General features: G+C 42.0%; 1 protein-coding gene across 2 annotated transcripts; it reads right to left on the reverse strand.

Annotated features, from left to right (window-relative positions):
• Window positions 1-325: 325 nt before the first annotated feature.
• On the reverse strand, window positions 326-8,959 carry CIMIP5 (ciliary microtubule inner protein 5). 2 transcript variants are annotated; one of them, XM_073335106.2, is made up of 4 exons: window positions 8,793-8,959; window positions 8,221-8,500; window positions 4,785-4,824; window positions 326-3,531 (listed from the first exon to the last, which is right to left on the reverse strand). In XM_073335106.2, the coding sequence occupies exons 2-4, from the start codon at window positions 8,487-8,489 to the stop codon at window positions 3,340-3,342; spliced, it is 501 nt and encodes a 166-aa protein (XP_073191207.1). In that variant the 5' UTR covers window positions 8,490-8,500; window positions 8,793-8,959; the 3' UTR covers window positions 326-3,339. The 2 variants fall into 2 exon arrangements, with proteins under 2 accessions (XP_073191207.1, XP_073191206.1); XM_073335105.2 differs by having other exon boundaries at window positions 8,221-8,959.
• Between the last annotated feature and the right edge of the window lie 11,217 nt (window positions 8,960-20,176).

A 20,176-nucleotide genomic window follows, 5' to 3' on the forward strand; every position in this document is an offset into this window, starting at 1 on the left:
ACACCCCCAACTGCAGTGTAGACGTACACCCTAAGGCAGAATCGGGCCCTTAGAGCTAAAAACTAATTTCTACCCACATTCCATATCTTCATTGACACACCACAGTTCTGAAAAGAAGCCATTTCCCTTACTTGCCCCAAAGAACTTGGCAGCTTTTTCCCATTGCCAAGTAGCAAAGATGTGAAATGTTCCTTCTCTCATTTCCATCACGTCAAGACCTCTGAACAGAGGAGCCTGATTTAACACTGATGATGCACAGCAACTCATTCCAGCAATAAATCAAAATAGTTGCGCAAAATAAATTAGTTTTCATCAGTTAAGCCAAAACATTTTAATTAAAAAGACAAACCAGTATGACCTTTCACTGCAACCTCCCCACCTCCCTGAAATTACTGTGGCATTATTTGGCTTGATGCTTTTAATCCAATTTAAAAAAGAGAGAGAATGTACTCTACTACCCCAGTGTAAATCTGGAGTAACTCTTCAGTGGAGTTACTCTGGATTTACACAGAGGTAACCACGCTGGGAATCTGGCATGCTGCCAATAGGAATGTTCATTTTAAAAATCATTGTGTAACATTGCTTTCCCTTAGTTTTCTTTCCAAGGGATTGTTTGGTCTGGAGTGCCACCTGCAGGTTGCTAGGCATGTAACCTCAGGTGCTTTCAGTGTTCTTTGCTGAATGAGTTATAAATAGGGCCCTACCAAATTCAGGGTCCATTTTGGTCAATTTCATGATCATAGGATTTAAAAAATCATAAATTTCATGATTTCAGCTAATTAAATCTGAAATTTCATGGTGTTGTAATTGGAGGGGTCCTGACCCAAAAAGGAGCTGTGTGTGTGTGGGGGGGGGGGGGGGGGGTTTGGGGCAGCGCAGAAGTGGATGGCACGGTATGGTATTGCCACCCTTCTGCGCTGCTGCCTGCAAGCTGGGCCCTCAGTCAGCAGCCGCCACGCTCCGGCCTCCTAGCTCTGAAGGCAGCAGCGCAGAAGTCAGGGTGGCACGGTATGGTTTTGCCAACCTTACTTCTGCACTGCTGCTGGCTGGGCGCTGCCTTCAGAGCTGGGTGCCTGGCCAACAGCTGCCGTTCTCTGGCCACCCAGCTCTGAAGGCAGCACAGAAGTAAGGGTGGCAATACTTCAACCCCCCTAAAATAACCTTGTGACCCCCCTGCAATTCCCTTTTGGGTCAGGACCCACTATTGGAGAATCGCTGGTCTTTGTGAAATCTGTATGGTATAGGGTAAAAGCACACAAAAGACCAGATTTCACGGTCCGTGATGCGTTTTTCATGGCCTGAATTTGGTAGGGCCCTAGTTATAAATGAGCTGTTCTTACATGAGGATGGATGAGAGCTTGATCATGAGAGGTACTGACCACCTGCAACTCAGCATGCAACTCCTACCTCAATGGGAGTTGGGGCTGCGCAGTATCTCTCAGGATAAGAAATCTAATTACAGCACAAAACTGAACGTTAATTTCCCAGGAGATAATGTAAATTACAAGCTGCACAGACTAGTCTTGGACACAGTGCTGAGCACATCTCTGTGTGCTTAGGTGGGGCAGCATTTGTTCCCCTTTGTAGCCAGCAAGCTGTGCTGGTCACTGTAGAGGGAGGGGAGCACCTGGTCTCCTCTCTACCTCTGTTAGATGCTGGGGTGGGGGAGGAAGGGGAAGCAGTCCTTGGGCCCAGGAGAGAGCCTGGACTGTCAGGGTGAGGGGACAGAATGATGGTTATGTCACTCCTGCTTTGTGCAACTCTATACAGTTGTTTTGAGCCCATTTACTGGAGAAGACTCCTGCATCTCCTCGAGGGTCAATGGCAAAGCACTGAAATGGAGCCAGGCCTCCTTTCGGGCTGCTCGCAGATTGTGGTGTTCCTTCATCTCCAGAGAGCTCAGCTGTGGCATCCCACAAGGATCAAGTCTCTCTCCAGCCTTTAAAACATAGGTGAAACCATTAGGGGACCTGTGTGTTGCCATAGTCTTAAATGGCAGTAGGCGGCGCCTCCCTCTACCTCTCCTTTACTCCCCAGCACAGAGAGCACCAGCTCCAAACTGTCCCTATGCCTTGCTGAAATCCCATCACCTCACCTTCTATTGAGGGTGGCTAGCTCTCAGTTGTCAAATTGGTCCCCACCTTTTCAGTGCTTTTGGACTGCCCCCTGCTGCTGGAGTCTGAAATATAGGCAACTACAGAAAAATGCCTTTCCACTGAAGTCTGGCTAGAGCATTGTGCCCTATTGTATTTGGGTGATGACTCTGCTACAGTGATCCATACTTTTGGGATCTTCAAGCTGGATTGCTAAAGCCCTTTTCTCCTTGGTCTGAGCACTCCAACCTTAAACAGCTAAAATTAGTCCAGAAAACAGCCATCCTCTTCGCATCATCTCAGTGCTCTGCGTTGTACTCCCATTCCCTGGTCAAACCAAAGTCTTCATCCTTGCCTTCAAGCCCCTCCATAGAATTGAATCTAGATATCTTAAAGAATGCTCCCTCTTTCAACATGATGATGATCTTCCTGGGCAACGACATTCTTCAGGAACTATGAATCTGTTAAACTCAACGGTGAAGCTTGTAAGAATGGGAGACCAGGTTTTTTGGGCAACCAAACCTTGGAACTTACCACTGAAGGAGATCAGAATGACTACAAGTGCCTCCAGAGCAGAGTGTAAAACCCTCTTTGTGTTAGTGTTCCCCCAGACACAACTAAATCAGATGAAGAGAAAGAGGAGGGCAGTGGTAGCAGTAAAAGGAAGGAGAGGGGAAAAATCAAATTTAAAAAATGGAAAATTTCGCCCATTTCCACAGAAGTAGGGAGAAAAATTAGAACAGAGATTTTCATCATCTTGGTTTTTACTTTTGGTGAGAAGTTCAGACATTGATGTGATGGGGAGTATGATAAAACCCTAGCTAGACAAATGGAACACAAGGGACTGCTGCTATCTAGTGCAATGATTACTTTGAAATTAAAAATATAATGTTATCTTGCATTTGGCAAGATCTTGTGACCAATCTTAGATAGGTTAGGGTTTCTTCTCTGGCAGTGACCTTGTTCCCTTTGAAGTTAATGCCATTTTCTTTGATGGGAGCATGATTGGACCCTGTGATCTAAACAGCACATGTTTATATCCATTCTAAGCACTCCGAATATTATGAGGATTTCCCCAGAAGTTTTTTAAGCACAAGGTCCACCTTTGCTCATGAAAAAATGTCATGCGATACAGTGATATCAGGAAAGGCTTTGATGCTTTGTAACTTCATTACTGTGAGACTCTAAAAAGATTGTTAGCTTGAATCCTGCCACATATCTTGTTAGGGATATTTTCTTTCTAACACTAGGAGGGCTGGAACTCGTGGTCAAGTTTCTTCTTTTGTCTTCCGCTGCTGAGGAAGTAATCCATGTTTATTAGAGTTTTGCCAGTTTCAGTGTTCATTCTACTGCCGATAGTCTGGTTGGTGGTGTTGGGAACGTTGTCTGAGAACACAGGCATATACTCAGGCAGTTGCTCCTGCTCCTTTTTCTTACCCTGGAAAAAATAAATGGAAAGACCCTTGCTTAAGATTATGGGTAAAATTTTCAACAGCCTCTAATTCCCATTTTCAAAAATGAAAATGAAAGTCAATGAGACCTAAGACTCTAAGTCACTCAGATATTTTTAAAAAATTTACCTGACATTTTATTTACTGAATTTATGTGAAAATGTTCTGTAGAGACAGCAAAATTAATCATTATTAAGCTAACTGAAATTGGTGATGCCCCATCAGCTTCCAAGAAGACACACCTTAATTTGCTGTTGAAAAGTGGTATACCATCTTATTCACCAAGGGTCAGCAATCTTTAAAGAAGCAGCATCCAAGAAGTTACCTCTCTGAACCGATCAAAGAATAGTCTGAGCACATGGTAAGTTAACGCACCGACTTTCATCCAGATAAAGTGGTTTCAGATTGGCTGGTTGAATCATCCATTTTTACATTTTTTCCAGCTATTTGGTATTTTAAAATATAAATGGTCCTGTGTCCTTACGCAGGCAAATTTCCAGTTACTCCAAGGAGGTGTTTTGGCTGAGTAAAGGCTGCAGGATTGGATTCAAAGCCATTGGTTTACATTCTTGTGATAAGATAACACTCCCCCTCTTAGAATACAGGCACCTGGGGGTGGGAGGAGGGGGGAATTCTGCTTCAAGCCAGGACCTGATACTGCTCCCATTCACAGTGAATGTGAATTTTATCACTGGGAGCATGACTTCCCATTCAAACCCATTGACTTCAATAGCATTGCATGGGCTGTCAATCAGGACCCACTCTGGTGGTGGTGATGGCAAGAACATAAGATGGAAGATATCCTCCACCCCCAAGTCATCAAGTCCAGTACCCTGCTATTATAGGCAACCACATCATATAATCCCATTTATAAACTTGTCGAGCAAGATGATGATGGATTTTTTAAAATAAATGACTCAGATTCTATTGTGCTGACAATATTTCTTCCTAGGCTGATTCTTCAAGCACCCTTTTAAAATGTCCGTCCTTTTATGGCATTTGTACTTGATTCAAAACCGAGGTGAAATACACACACAGTGCATTCCATCTGCTTAGAATAAGAATAGCAGATGCGTGGCACTTCAGATTTCTTAGGCATATTTCCCTGCAGTTTTTAATCTTAAACAATTTGACAAATTACTTTCAAGGATGGCTCAATTTAGAATATTAGCCTACTAGACACTCTGTTGTAAACCAAAAAAAGCCTGGATTACAGTTAGTAAATTTATGTGTAACCTACCATTGGATCATAGTCCTTCATGAAACCCCAATTCTGGTACCTTGGAGTAGAAAAAAAAAGTTTTTAATTTACATGACTCATTCCTGTTCCGTACTTTAGTTTCATAAATTTTCTATGATTTAAAATAAACCTGATTCTGTATCATAGAATAAAGCTGCAAAAGTCAAAGAATAGCGATTCTAAGTGATCTGTTAATTTTAGGGTTCTTTTCTTTTTAAAAGAGAAAATGAGCAGGCTCAGCCCCTGATTAAGAGATTATTTTGGCCTATTTAAAATGTATAAATATTTGCAGTGACTATTGATGTCCCTTTGAGCAGAAGTGGGTATTAATGGAAGACCCCCATCACAATTGGGATCACCCTGTGCTAGGCAGGATACAAACACATAGTAAGACACAGTCCCAGTAACAAATAATAAATGAAAGGTTTTCACTCCCACTTTCTCAGGACAAACTCTTTCCTCTCAGCAGAAGTAGTCAGATAATTACAATAGTGATTTTGTCTTTTAATACAGACCAGGGTTTTGTGGGTCACTGCTTTACCGATCTCTCTCTCTCTCTCTCTCTCTCTCTCCAGATAATTTTTACCTCAATTGTGTGACTAGAATATCTTGGTACAGTCAGACTTTATTCTAGAACCAAGCTGTACATTCTTCTCAGAATGAATCCAGCTCTGAATTTGAACACAACTGGGCCACAAGTTGTTAATTCATGTTCTTATATGGTGCTCATCACTGTGGTACCTGAACAATGAGAATCACACACACACAGTGGATACAAAGAATTGTTTCACATGGTGCAGACATGCATCTGCTCTCAGCAGGAGCTGCAAACATCTCCATTTACTGAATTGGCTGAAAGTTCAAGAGTGTCAGCTTCAAAAACTGGATGAGCTCTTGTGTTTCAAAGACATCTGCGTTTATGGTTGCTGGCAAATGCTCCCTTGCCAATCTCTCCTATCATGCCAATAATAGATGCTGCTCTGATGTCCATCTTTGCACCCTTTTTCTCACAACAAAAATTCCATTTCCAACAACCCAGAGATCAGCTGGTGTCAATTAAAAGTTATTACTAACAATACCCGAACTTTGACATAGAGTAATCCCCAATCTTAGCCAGAATTCTAGGTATTCTACCTTGATTTTTCTGGTTAATAGCCATGTTAATAGAAAGAAATTCCTCCTAATAAGAACAAACATAGAGGTATTCTGTATGGTTTTTCACAGCCCTACAGGCTGTCTACTTTAAAAATAACAGTAAGGCAGAAGCGCCTGAAGTATGTGTTCTCCTTAGAAAAGTAACTCAATAAAGAGAAGTTTTTTGCTGTTGTGTCTGCCATTTGAGAGTCTATTTAAGTTCCAAATCTGATGTTTTCAGTCCATCCATTTCCTGCTGCTCAGACTAGTTTAACAGGAGAACAGTTTCTTACAGTCATAAAGCTCTCTGTGTTTTACACCTCCCTCCTGCAATGAGCACATGGCTTTCATTGTTCATGCTAAGCTTTATTTGCAGGTAGGGGAGCAGCCACCTGCTACAGTGTTTTGTACAAATGGACAAACTGGAAGCTGTGACATGATCACAGGATTGTAAGTCAGGAAACCTGAGTCCTATTCCTGACTCTGCCACTAATTTGCTTTGTGAGTTTGGGCAAATCCCTTCACTTTCCCCATCTGTAAAATGGGGCTAATGACAGTATAGCCATCTTTCTAAAGTGTTTTGGTATCTGTGGAGAGAAGGTGCTATCTAAGGGCTTGCCTTCCTGGTGAGTTACTGCACAGCAATCCACAGTGTAAATCTACAGCTCACTAGCTTGCTGTGCAGTAACTCACCATGTGGACACTGCTACTGTGGTGTGGAAGTCCTGCAGTGCAGTTTAGCATATAATAATAATTAATTGGCATTGTATTTATTATTATATATTTTCATATCTCAGTAGCGCCTAGAGGCCCCAAGATCAGGGTCCTGTTGTGCTAGGCGCTGTACAAACATATCAGATCTGGAGAATACTATATTTGTATTCTGAAGTACTAGTAATCAAGGACTGCCTAGGCTTCATCATATGAAAATCAGCCCATTGGTCTCATTTCCTTAGACCCTCCTTCATTCCCAGGCTACCAGAATGGAGAGGACTTCTCCCATCCCAAGCTCTGTGAGGGGATGTGGAGCTGCTGGTGAGCTTTGTTCCTCTCACCTGGAGGCTGAGTTGAAAGAGGCAAAGAGAAAAGTTAAAAATATGTCCCTGAGGAAAGAAGCAATCACTGCTAGGGTTGGTGTCATCTGCAGGAGGCTGGTGGGAGAAGGGGAGCTATCAAAAGATCTCTTCCCTCCTTTCCACTGAATCCAAGGGAAGGTCATGGTAGCTGATTACCCACTTATTACCTTGCTTCCCTGGTGTCTGGCTGGATGAGGCTGGCATATAATCAGAACTCAAGCTAACCTTGCTTTTACCAAACATATTCTTCCAGCGGGCATGTTGATATTGTAAATTGGAGAATGATCACAAATAGTGTGTGTGTGTGTGTGTGTGTGTGTGTGTGTGAGAGAGAGAGAGAGAGAGATCTTAAAGCTTGTTCCATCAGCTCAACTGTGTATATATCCAATCAAAGCATAATTTATGCCCCAGGCATGCTATACACCCTGCTGATATATTAGTAACAATGGGATTTTCCCTGTGTGGGTGTGTCTATATGTGAGGGGTCAGGGGCACTCAAGAGATTTGCAGGGTTGAAGCACAAATAATTTTTTGGCAGAACACTCTGTCCAATCTCTATTTCAGCCACTTCCAAGAATTTGAGGACAGGCAATAATATCAGCATCTGTGCAATCAATTACAGATGCTGTCACATTTGTATCCTCACTGTGTGGACATCCATATACAGCTGAGCAGTATTAAGCCTGGGGTTCCTTAGTGTCTCTGTTTCCGCTCAAGCATGGCTTGCCAGGAGATACACTCCAACAGAGTATTGCCAAAAAGAGGAGAACAGAGATGGTGTTTACTCTCGGCAGTTGCAGAATTAGGGCCTGATCCAAAGTCCATTTAGTGGAAGTCTTTCCATTGACTTAATGGGTTTTGGATCAGGCCCTCAGGGTATGTCCGCACCGAGTGTAGGTGTGATTTCCAGTTCAGGTTGACATACCCACACTAGATCAATCAGAGTAAGTGCACTAAATATAGAGTGTAGCCACAGCAGTGCAAACGTCAAGCTGGGCTAGCTACCCTGAGATCCTAGGTACATACTCGCATGGCTAGCCCCTCCTGCTGCTCATACCACCGCGGCTACCCTTCTGTCTTTATCATGCTAGTTTGATCAGAGGTAGCGTAGCTATATCTACTTGAGCTGGAAATTACCTCTTCCAGCTACAGTGTAGATATAACCTAAGTCTCTGAGCAGTGGCAGTGTTAAGACAAGCACGTGAAGTTGGAATTGAGGTACTTACCAATATTTTCTTCCCCTCCACTCAGCCTCCATAAACTCCCTCCAGATCTTGTCCTGCCGAACCTGGTCCTTCCGCAGTGCTGCCTGCTCCTCCTCCCGGGCCCGGGCTGCCTGTTGTGCTAAGACCTGACTGGCAGGCAGAGCTTTCCCATGCTGGGGGGTGCTGAGAGAAGGAGACGAGGATGAGGCGAGGTCCACCAAAGGTCTGGCTGCTGGTAACCGGTACCTGGCGGAGGTGGTTCTCCTGAATCCAGTTGATCTGCTTCCCATCTGTGTCTCCCCTGTGATGCGATATGTTGTCACCACTAGGAAGGCTAAGAGGAGATGCTCTCCAAGACCATCCAATCCCACAGCTCTCTCTCCTTCATCCCTTTCTCTCCTAGCACTTTCTTTCAGGATCTGGCAAGCAATCTGCACTAAGACCCCAACCTCCAACAGGCAACCTGTGTGCTATTTTGTTTCCCCTTTACTTAATAACCCTCTTCTACTAGGCAGCTGATTTGTGTTGCTCCATTGGGTGACTGCTAAGAGAAGCATTATTGTAATAATAATCTTAAAAAGAACAATCCTTACCAAAGGCTAAAGATACCAGCTGTAGCCAGCAAGTCCTAATTCTCAGCTTCTGAAACACCAGCTACTGCTGTGTAAAGTCGAGACCATGCCACGTTGATTGCAAAGTCCCCAAAACAGCGGCTGCGTTAGTAGCAAAGCCTGGTGTAGAGTGTGCTGCCAAGTTTGCCAGGCTTAGTTTTATTCTGTGTGTTCAACTGAAACAGAATCCCCTGATAGTTGCTGGTTTCCCCAGTGTGTTTACTGTCTCCATTGGAAACCAGGCTGGCTCATGAATATTTATCCCAGAGGGAGTGGAAACCAATGCAGACAGCTGCTGGGGACTTAGCTTTGAACTCTCATCAGGACAGAATTTCTGTTTGTTTAGAATAAGATCTTTCCAGGGATCAACGTTAGTTTCACACTTTGAAAGCCTCTTAATTTCAGGCCTGACTAAGAAAACTCCCATTGAAAACTCCTGCAGGCCTCAACAATCAAAAATTGGTTCAGGAGGAGTGACCTTTAATTGCTTACTGCTCTCTGGGCAAGGAGCTGACCAGCTGCTAAAAGTCCCTGGGTGCGCTGTGACAGACTATCACATCTAGCTGGGGGTTGAACATTAAAACTGTCCTCCAGCCTCATCTTCCTTATAAATGCCACTGAACTGAAGAAATGAGCCATTTCCCAGTCTACTCTGTTACTTTGCTGGATTTCTCCTATGGGTCTGCTCAGTGACTTGCATCCCAGATTGCTCTTCAGAATATGGTACATGTGGCTGATTAGCCATATGGGGTGATACTGCCATTCAGTGGTATTTACAAGCAAGCTGAAGCGGGAGACCATTTTTAACTTTGAGCCTAAGGTCCAATGTGTTTATCAGTCAGTGCACTCCGGAGTTCAACTCCTGACAGATCAGCAGTGGGGTCTCTGAGGGAGGAGAGAGATCTATCTCTCTATTTAGATCTGAATCTATATATAAACTTACAGTGATTGCCTGTAAAAGGTCAGAATTTGCCAAAAGACGCCTTCCACTTACCACAATTACTTCTTATTTTGAATATAAGAAAGGAGTCTGGAATCCCAGATGTCTCATTACAATCTTCAAGCCACCTCCTATGTGTAGAATACTCCCCCAATTCTGGTTCACCAAGCCCCTGCCAGGTCTTTATTCACATCCCTCCTTAAGACCCATTTCTTCGGTGATATCCACAAGAAGTGAGTCAATAATAATTTAAAATTAGATAAAAATCATCCAGGTGGGTACATAGTTAAACCGGAACCCCTACTAATTAGAACCCACTCCCAGATACCTTTGTCTGTACTCTGTGTAAAGTGACATTCTAAGGCTCCAATCCTGACTTGGGATGCACAGGTGAGGACTCTTGCACCTGTACAGAGCTCAGTTTAAGTGAGTGCATTCTTGATGCAGGATCAGGACCTATGTGTCCATCTCAGAGTCAGACAAGCAACTAGTGATTTAAACAGATCTTTCTGACTCTGACCCCACTAGTTGAGAAGACAGGGGAGTGTTTATCGAATTGGGAATTTTGGTCTTAAACCTAGGTAGGAGTATACATATGGGACTGGGTGTCTCCTAGCATTCAGGCTGCTTCTCTGGACACAGTATGCACTGGGATGGTGGTTGTGACATGCCTGTAAAATAAAAGGACTTTAGAAAACATTACAATACTATGATTTTCTGACATATCTACTGCTTCAGAAACAAGGCGATCAAGAGCTAAAGATGGAACTTTATGCTTTAAATTACTCCACTTTCTTTAGGGATTAGAAGTCATCAAGCAGGGGTGCTTCCATACCATTAACACACAGTAGGGTGAGTTTAAAGCTGATGTTTTGACATTCCTCTGAAATTCCTTGCTGTATGTTCAAATCATCACTAATATTATGAAATAAAAAGAATGGTTTAAGGAATGCTTGCAGATAATGCACTACTTTCCCCTCTTATCATGTACCTGTAAACATTTCTGATTACCCAGAAAGGATATTGTATTGGGGGGCTCATTTGGAATTATGATGGTTTTTGTTTTATGCTGCTCTCTCTTTATTAATGTATGTTGATGCTTACTGGGACTTGATGTAGGTATCCACGTAATCTGATTCTAATGTACAAATAGGACTTTTTTTTGTGCGGGACTGGGTACTGGACATTTTAAAAAGGGACACTCTAAGTGGCAGAAACTCTGGTCAGGAGTTAACTGTATGTAGTTTGTTCCACAGGCCTGAGTTTATGTAATGGCAGCATCCAGAACTCTCAGGTAGAGTTTTAATGATGTTCTTGATTTATAATGGTGATATGAACTGTAAACGTTTATTTGAAAAAATCATATCATTTCATTCTTTTCTACATGTGTATAATTTGCTTTTTTTCTCCCTAAGAAAATGATGTTTTACGATGTTTTTCTGTGGGGGAAAAAATCTCAGCTGTTTAGATATTAATTTTACTTGACCACAAGAGGAGGTTGTAGTTTAAGCTATGCAAAACTTGAATGGATGGCTGAGGATAACATGCATTGCTTTTTTTTAAAAAAAAACCAACATTATTTTAAACTACATAATTTCTCCAAAATGTAAACTATTTAAACTATGCAATAGTTAGAAAAATCAGACTGTGTAAGTCAATATCAGCTGTATTTTTTCTTATCTGGAACCAGTTTATGCTTTGCTTTTGGTTGAAATTATTTGAGTTGGTAAATTTATTGCTAGAACTCCCATCCCAATCCCATAATGAGCTCCATGAGGCGCAGGGGTGAGCCTGTGTTATTCTCATTGAAGGATAGGGATTACGAGTCTTGTCCTTAAACACTGTATTGTTTCATGGAAATGGTTTGGAAAATTCAGAGAATGCATTTTCATCTATCGGCAGAGAATTTTGTCTTTAGAAGTGGGGAGGGAGGGAAGACAGTAATGAAGTCAACATGGTAGAAAAGTCAGTGTGTATTGGCAAATGGCAGAAAATATCTGTTTCCTTCCAGTCTATGGCACTCTGGTCTTGTGGTCAGAATTCCACGGCTTGGCCTTTGTGCTCAGGCTGATCTCCATCAAAGTTAGTATGATTCTGTGCAGAGGCAAGGTTCTGCCCATGGGATTTGGTTTCAGGACTAAGGGTCTGGAATTCTTCCCAATGTGTTCGTTTTTCAGAAGTCTCTTTTTTATATTTACATTTCCATACATTGCAGAATGGTACCGTAACATGCAGTGTTCTTTTCCTCTCCCCGCACTCACGAATGTGTTGGGATTTTTTTCCTGTATAGATAGAGACTTTTTTTTTATATTGAATGAAATATGCATTCTTCTAAACTCTCAGGATTGTCACGTTTGCTGTGGTGTTTTGTGAAGATGAGAGCAGAGGAGTGGGGTAGTGTTGCCAACCCTCCAGGATTGGCCTGGAGTCCCCCAGAATCAGCATTGGTCTCCCGGTGACTATTGAACGCAATCTGGGAGATTTTAATAGGATCAGTCAGAGTTGGCAACCCTAGAGTGGGGGATAGGAAGAAGTCTGGGTTCTTCCATTCTTGGGCTTGTCGCTGAATTGCAAAGTAGCCTTGGTCAGGCATGTCATGTAACCTTTCTTTGCCTTTTATATTGTATAAAGCACTGTGCACAAACTATAATTAAAATCATAGGTGAGAAAACTACAAAAAGGCCATTTAAAGTGTTTGTCGACTTGCCGGGAAGATTGCCATAGATATTCCATGGTTTAGGTTGAGATTCCTAGAATTTAAGGCCAGAAGGGATCATTATGATCATCTCCTCTGGCCTCCTGTATAACACAGGCCAGAGAGTTTGAGGAGAGAGCATTACAGAGTAGAGTTGTGCCTCTTGAAGGAGAAAGCCATCCATCCTACCACCATCTTGAGATTATATCTGGGAACACTAGGCCTTTGATCATCACTGATCTTAATTACCATCGTGGGGCATAAATTAAGACACAGTTTATTAGGTCCCATGTTACTAAAAGAGATTATATATAAAATCTTGAAGTATACTTGTGAGATAACAGGCAGCAGGTGCAGTTTGCAACATATTGGCCTCAGACTCTTGCAGACAAAGGCCCTAGAGCAGTTGTGTTGCTGTGTTCTTCTGTGGCTGAAATTTGAGTAGTTTTCAGTTGGTGTTCCAGATAAAGCACATTGCAGAAATCCAGCCAAGAGGCAGGAAGGCATAGACAGCCATACTAGGCCTTTATTATTTTGTATATGACGTTCATAATTGCTTAAGGAACGTTCTCATCACTAGAGGGAGCTTTTGCACTTAGATAATAGAACAACATTGCTTTATCTTATTTTATCTTTCCATTTCCCGCTGCACAATTGGTCTAAATAATTCCAAGAGCACTTAATTAGTTACTGGGATAACATGGTCAATTATTTATGAAAGGACTATGCTTGATATCAGTTTAATAGGAATCTAGAGTAAGGCAGCAATCTCATCTATACCCACAAACACAAGGAGTCATTATTAGCAGGCAGGTGTTTTAAGGAGATCTGCTTCACGTGTATCTGAATTGCCTTGTCACCATTCACACCAATGTTCTCATTCTGTCTCAGTTGGATAGTATTCAACTCGGGTGTAAGATCGTATTCGTAGCAGTATGTTGCATTGTGGATTATGATATTTCAGAGCCTATTTTAATTTTTAAGATGCCTTTTCACTCTCTTTCCAACTGTCATCCATTAGTTGCAATCTAAAGTATCCAAGAGCATTTTCCTCGAACAGCCCCTAAGAAGGTTTCCATTTTGCTATCTCCTCACCATGTTCAGAAAGGGGGAGCAGCTTTGCTTTCTTCTCATAATTGCTTTTCTGCATCTGTTTGAGTGGTTGGTTGCCTAATAGAGTCACTGTAGCTCAGCTTAAATACAATAAGGTCAGAGTTTACAAACTTGAGTGCCCAAAGTTCATCACCTAAGTGCCAGTTTAGGCACCTAAATAAAAGTGGCCTGATTTTCAGAGGTGCTCAGCATGTGCAGCTTCCACTGACTGAAAATCAAACTACTTCTCTTGAGGCCCCCAAATATGGATCTAAGGGCCTAAAATTAGGCACGCAGGTTTGAAAATTTTGACCACAAGTTTTACTTGTTGTAACAAAACATTTTTAATGCTTTAATTGTAGTTGTCTACTTATGTGGCTTAGACATCACTTACCTTTTAAAAATAGAAACTCTATTGTTAAATCCCCATGCTTCAGGGCTTCAGCCAACCTCAAACTATTGGGGATTAGGGGGAAACTTTCACTCAAGACAGGTAATCCCATAACTGCTGGGTTTCTTGCACCTTTCTCCGAACCTCTGGTATTTGCTGCTGCTGGTGACAAGATACGAGATTAGATGGGCCTCAGTCTGATTCAGTTTGGCTATTCCGATGAACTGACAAAATCATTTAAAACTGATGGTTGTAATCCACTTTCCAAACTAGGTAGGGAAATAGCACAGCCCTCATTTTAAAGTGATTTGATCAGATCCACATTGGCCAGGCATACTGTGTGAGCAGGAAGTGTTTAACTGGTTAAAACCAAAGCCAAAACACTCCCCTCGCAAACTGGGCCATGTTTGTCTGAGATCTGGAAAGCAGGTAACAGCCTGTGCTTTGAAAGCCTACTTAGGCCTATTATTTCTTCTGTTCCGAGATCACCTGTACATTCTAAAGTTCAGTTCCGTCCTTTATCTCTTAGGGTTGTTTTGGTGTCTTTGTTCTTGTTTTGCTCTTTGCTGTGGAGCTGGCATTTTTTGTTCCCCAAAGAAAGCAGCAGTCAAAACAGTGTAAAATCTTCCTTCATGTCTTTTGAACTTTCTATTTTTAGCTTAATCTTGCAACATTACACATGCCAATACTTGGGCAGCAATACAAAAATGAAAGAAAAACAGCTGAGGCCCTCATGAATCCCAAGACATGTGGCAGCAGCAGTCAAACAAAATTGGATCAGCAGCATTTGTTAGCATTTAAAATGGATCAAACTGGACTCTGCTTGTGACAGATGGCTTTGTTAAGATCTTTTTATAATTTTACTGAAGACACTGAATTAAAGCTTGTCTACAATGATGGGCAGTACTCCAGCTCCCAGGCAAGGAGGCTCTGGGTTCAGGAGGCCTCTGTCTTAGAATGCTCAGGTCAGATGTGAATGGACTCTCCGGAATGCTGAGGCCAGTTTAATAAGCTGCTAAAATAGCAGTAGACAGTTGTTATAGGAATAATAATGCAGTTGCATTACTAAGGTAAAATTACACAGGCTCCCATCAGCTGATCACTAGATGGGGCAATATTGCCCCATTAGGTAGGCGCATTAGCGGGATTTTACACCTTCTTCTGAATATCTGACATTGGCCACTGTCAGATACGAGCTACTGGACTAGATGGACCACTAGTCTTTTCTGGTAGGACAGTTCCTATGCCTCTATATGTCAGAAGGGAGAGGCCGTAAGCTGCAATAGTCTATCTGCACCTGGAGCTGGAGGGGTGGGATTCCCAGCTCAAGGAGACATACCCATGCCTGATTAAGCCAGCACAATAAAAATAGAGTGTAACTGGGACAGCGCAAGCAACAGGAGGGGCTAATTTTTAGAGAACTGGGTCTGATGGACCACAAGTAAAAAACCAGGATGCAATTGTTTGTGTTATTTTGTTCACATAGGTTGGGATGTTCAGGTGATACTGTAATGTAATGGTGGTCAGCATTATCTCCCATAAATGTAAACAAACTTGTTTGTCTTGGAGATTGGCTGAATAAGAAGTAGGACTGCGTGGACTTGTAGGCTCTAAAGTTTTACATTGTTTTGTTTTTGAGCAGTTATGTAAAAAAAAATCTACATTTGTAAGTTGTACTTTCACAATAAAGAGATTACACTACAGTACTTGTATGAGGTGAATTGAAAAATACTATTTCTTATATCATTTTACAGTGCAAATATTTGTAAAAAAATAATAATATAAAATGAGCACTGTACACTTTTTGTATTCTGTGTTGTAATTTAAATCAATATATCTGAAAATGTAGAAAAACATCCAAAAATATTTAATAAATTTCCATTGGTAGTCGATTGTTTAACAGTGTGATTAATCGCGATTAATTTTTTTAATTGTGATTAATTTTTTTGAATTAATCATGTGAGTTAACTGTGTTTAATCCACAGCCCTAATTTTTATCTATTTAAATTTCATAGTTGCAGGAAACAATAGGCAGGATCAGACAATTATTTAATGTCAGTGGACATTGAGATTCAAAAAGTTAAAGCTTTCTAATAGTTAAACCACAAATTGTCAACATCACATGTCAAAACATCACATGTTACAATATGTTAGGATTGGTTAGTTAAATTTCAGGAAAATGATTGGTTAAGGTATAGCTAAGCAGAACTCAAGTTTTACTATATAGTCTGCAGTCAGTCAGGAAGTAAGGGGGGGATGGGAACAGGGAATGGGGGTGGGGAAATTGGAATCATGTTTTGCTAAGCCGGGGGGGGCGGGGAATGGGAACAGGGACACAGGTAAGGCTCTGTGATGTCAGAGCTGGGAAGGGGGACACTAAGGAAGGAAACTGGAATCATGCTTGCTGGAAGTTCACCCCAATAAACATCAAATTGTTTGCACCTTTGGACTTTGGGTATTGTTGCTCTCTGTTCATGTGAGAAGGACCAGGGAAGTAAGTGGGTGAAGGAATAAGCCCCTAACATCTTGGTGCCGGTGACTTTGATGAATCGCATCAGATAGGTGAGTGGCAGCCTGTGCGTCCCGCTCCCCAACAGTCCGCGCAGCTGCTTGGAGGGGGTATCGCAAACTCTCATGATGGTAGTTGCGGGTTCTGGCAAGCCAGGGTAAAGGATTTTTTTGATAAATGGATAAGGAAGAACAAGGGCTCACACCAGGTGCAGGGGTCAACCTGGGATGAGATTAAAAAGGAAATGGAGGAAGTGTTAGGGGACCCAGAGGGATGAGGGGTATCTGAGGAGCCCACCTTCCTTTGGTATATGGGTAGTGGAAAAAGGTCCCTGCCCATTGGGACTGAATGCCTTCCAGGGAAAGAAGGCACTTCACTCCACTGGTGAGAGGTTTGAAGGGCAGCATTATGGGAAGCTTCCAGTAATCTTTCAAGTTTGGTGCTGCTTCAGCAAGGGCTGCTGAAGGGTTGTAAATTAGTTAGGGGTGGTTAAAGATGATTTGGCACAACAGGGTTTAAAGTCAAAAGCAGAGTTAGCAGACTACCTTTAGAGACTGGAGCTGGGACTTGGTCCTGGGGGAGTGGAAAGAAAGAAAGGAAGAAGAAGAAGAAGAAGGAAAAAAAAAAAGGTTTCAAAGTGCAAAATGGCAGGGTTTGCAGGAGCTGGTAACAACCCCACTCTTCTCCCAGAGCTAGAATGAGAACCTGGGGATAAGGGTTCCCAACTGTTTCAACCCAGGGAGCCTACTCTTGGCTCAGAGCTAACTATGTCCTTTTCTTCTTTTCCTTCTTTTTCTCGGTTTACTTAATTTGCTGCTGGTAGCCTATACTTTAAACTGACCTGACGGGCTTAATTGGTTTCTTTCCACCTCTTCCCCCTCCTCTCCCCCTGCCTTTCCACACTTTTGTTTTTCTTAAGTTTTAATGGAGGGTACTTTGAATATTTATGTGAAATGTTTTTGGTTATTTTGGATAAAGCATGACGGAGGTCTGTTGTATTCCACTGGAATTTTTGGAGTAAAAGATCCATGGGCATCCATGGAGACAAATGTTTTACTGCCTCTTTGAACAGTCTCAAGGTAAAGACAAAAAGAAAAGGAGTACTTGTGGCACCTTAGAGACTAAAGACAGCACAGGTTAAGGCAGCTGTGTGGCAATAATTGTACTTGGTGGCTACGTTGTTACAGACAAATCAAGCCATTAATACAGCACTACCTTAAAGAACTAAATGTAGGAGTAAGTGATTTAAAGAAGTGAGTGAAAAGTTACAAATAGCTTTTGCAAAAATTGATAATACAGGGTTTGGAGGAAAGTAAACATTTGGGAGTTGTGGAAATGGTAAAAGGTAACTGTTGTGAAGATGTTAAAAGAGTAACAGTTGTGGTGTTACAAGAAGGAAGTTTTTGTTTAATGATAAAACCCAGTTATATAAATGGAACTGTATGTGCAACTCTGTGCAGTCACATTGGATGGAAGCTTGGTAATTAAATTATCCAAGGGGGTCGGGTAGAGTGACTACTACCACCACTATGCTTCTGTCCCCAGAAGCCTGTACAGCTATTCTGAAGGAAAATGGGCCCTTTTCCCACAGAAATGGTCTTTAAGGGACTGCTGCAGGCAGCAGGCAGAGAGATAATCTGATCAAAATTATCTGACTATTGGGTAATGTAATCAAAATCACTAAAGGATGTAAGGGGTTTCTATTGGAACTTAACTTGGCTGCCCCTGGTTGTGTCTAGTTGTACAAGATGGGAGTGTAATCAAGGTACAATTGTGTAAAACAGTAATCACAGTGCAAGGGATGTTAGGCAAAAGAGAATTTTGTATGTGTGCATAGGAAAAAGAAAAGGAAAAGGGGAGGAATGATGGGAACACTAAGCCTTGGGATGGCTCTGAGGGATCAGATTGTTGCTTTGGTGGGTGTGCATAAAAATTCTGTGAGCACGGGGGAGGCAGTTACACCTTGTGTAAAATTAATATGGCTAATGTTATGGAGGTTAAACTATGGAAGGAATGTGCATTTTCCCAGGACGTGTGCAGTGTATATTGGAGAAGGGGTAAAAAAAAAGGAAATGAAAACAAAACGAGGTACTTAATTAAAATCCTATTAGCGTTCCAAAAGGGAGCCACAATAGGTTGTGCTTTCTTTTTCAGATCTTTGTGTGATTTGGAGCAGGAGATGAAAGTGGAAAGTAATCAGAACTCTAGTGGAAGTGGAATGTGTCCCTTTTAAGACAGTCTCTGAGCTGCTAATAGCTTTGGATCCAAAAGCATGCTAGAAAGCCTCTGTGTAAATGCAAATTACCTAGCGGATGGGCACAAAGGAGCTGCAGATAATGAATACATCTGGTCAGCAAACAAGCTACTAGAAGACTCAGATTATGGCCCTCCAGGAAAGGGAGGTGAAAAAAGAAAAAACAAGTCAAGCTTAAAAATAAGGGGAACAGGTTAACCTTAAGGGTTGTGTGTGTGTGTACAGTGCTAAAATCTAAAGCTGTCTCAGCTATTATCTGAGAATAAACTTAATGCTTGGTACAGCAGAGAAACTATTGCAAACTTGGTCTGTTGTACAAGAGGGGAAACTGAGGTACACCACCTCATGAATTTCATAAATGACCAGTGAGTGGGGTAATTCACTAGCCTGACTATAGAACAAAATAAGGACAGCCTGGAGGTAATTCTTCTGTTTTTCCTGCAAATAGCAAAGAAATTTGTAAAAGGAAGTGGTATTATTATTAGGCAATAATTTGTCCCCAGTAGGGGGTGGTAAAAATTGTTTCTTTTGTTTTTCAGACACTCTACAAGCAAGCTGGCGCCAGTGGAAAAATAACCCAGAATACCATGGATCTATGTTTTGTGTTGTTTGTCTGTGGTGTTTGTCATCTTGCTAGCATTGTTGTGTTTTAATGAACAGAAACATGAAGTGGGTGGGGGATGGCTTCAAAAGGCTAACCTTGCAGGGTGGGAGATGTATATGAGAATGCAAAATGCTCAACTAGGAGGCCAGCACCTGTGTAATAGCTACCATGGTACCTGGAAATGGAACGGCAACTAAGGTGGTCCCCACAAGCTCTATGGGAATAATGAGAAGGGGAGGAGCTCACTGGGAATCAATGAAGGGGTGTGTGAAATGGTGTAAATCAACAGAAGATGTTTGGATGTGCCCCTCTCCTATGACTATGGAGGAGCAGGATCAATGGCTTATGCAAGGGGTGGACAATTGGGTGTACTGTGTATAAGGTGTTTTGCTGGGACTGTATGTATTACTGGGGGAACAATTACACCAGCCCATAACCAAACTGCACCCATCTACATGCTGCTATCTGGACTTTGGTGCACAAATGGATCTGTGAATCTTATTGGTGTGAATAATCAAACCAGGGCATTCTGCCTGATTCCATACCAAGTGGTTAAGCTGGTTTGGACAATATCCCATTTCTTTGTGAACATTCAATGGACTTATGATATGGACAAAAGCATGCAAAACCTGCAGGGGCAGCTTGTTGCAACTGCTAGCAACTGGACACATAAGATCGTGACCCGTCGAAGGAGGAGAGGCAGTGTTTTGGTGGTGGCTTGGATGTTGGACCATACTGCAGTGGTCAGGACTTGGTGTTGCTGTGGATTTTGTATTGTTAACAGTACTTGTGTTACGTTGCATATGGGGATAATCTATAAGTAATGTAATAAGGCCTCCAAACCCTACAGTGTACTAGACAAACCGGACCCAACCTTCTCG

The sequence above is a fragment of the Lepidochelys kempii genome, chromosome 3 (assembly GCF_965140285.1).
Source record: "Lepidochelys kempii isolate rLepKem1 chromosome 3, rLepKem1.hap1, whole genome shotgun sequence".
Classification (NCBI taxonomy): Eukaryota; Metazoa; Chordata; order Testudines; family Cheloniidae; genus Lepidochelys; species Lepidochelys kempii.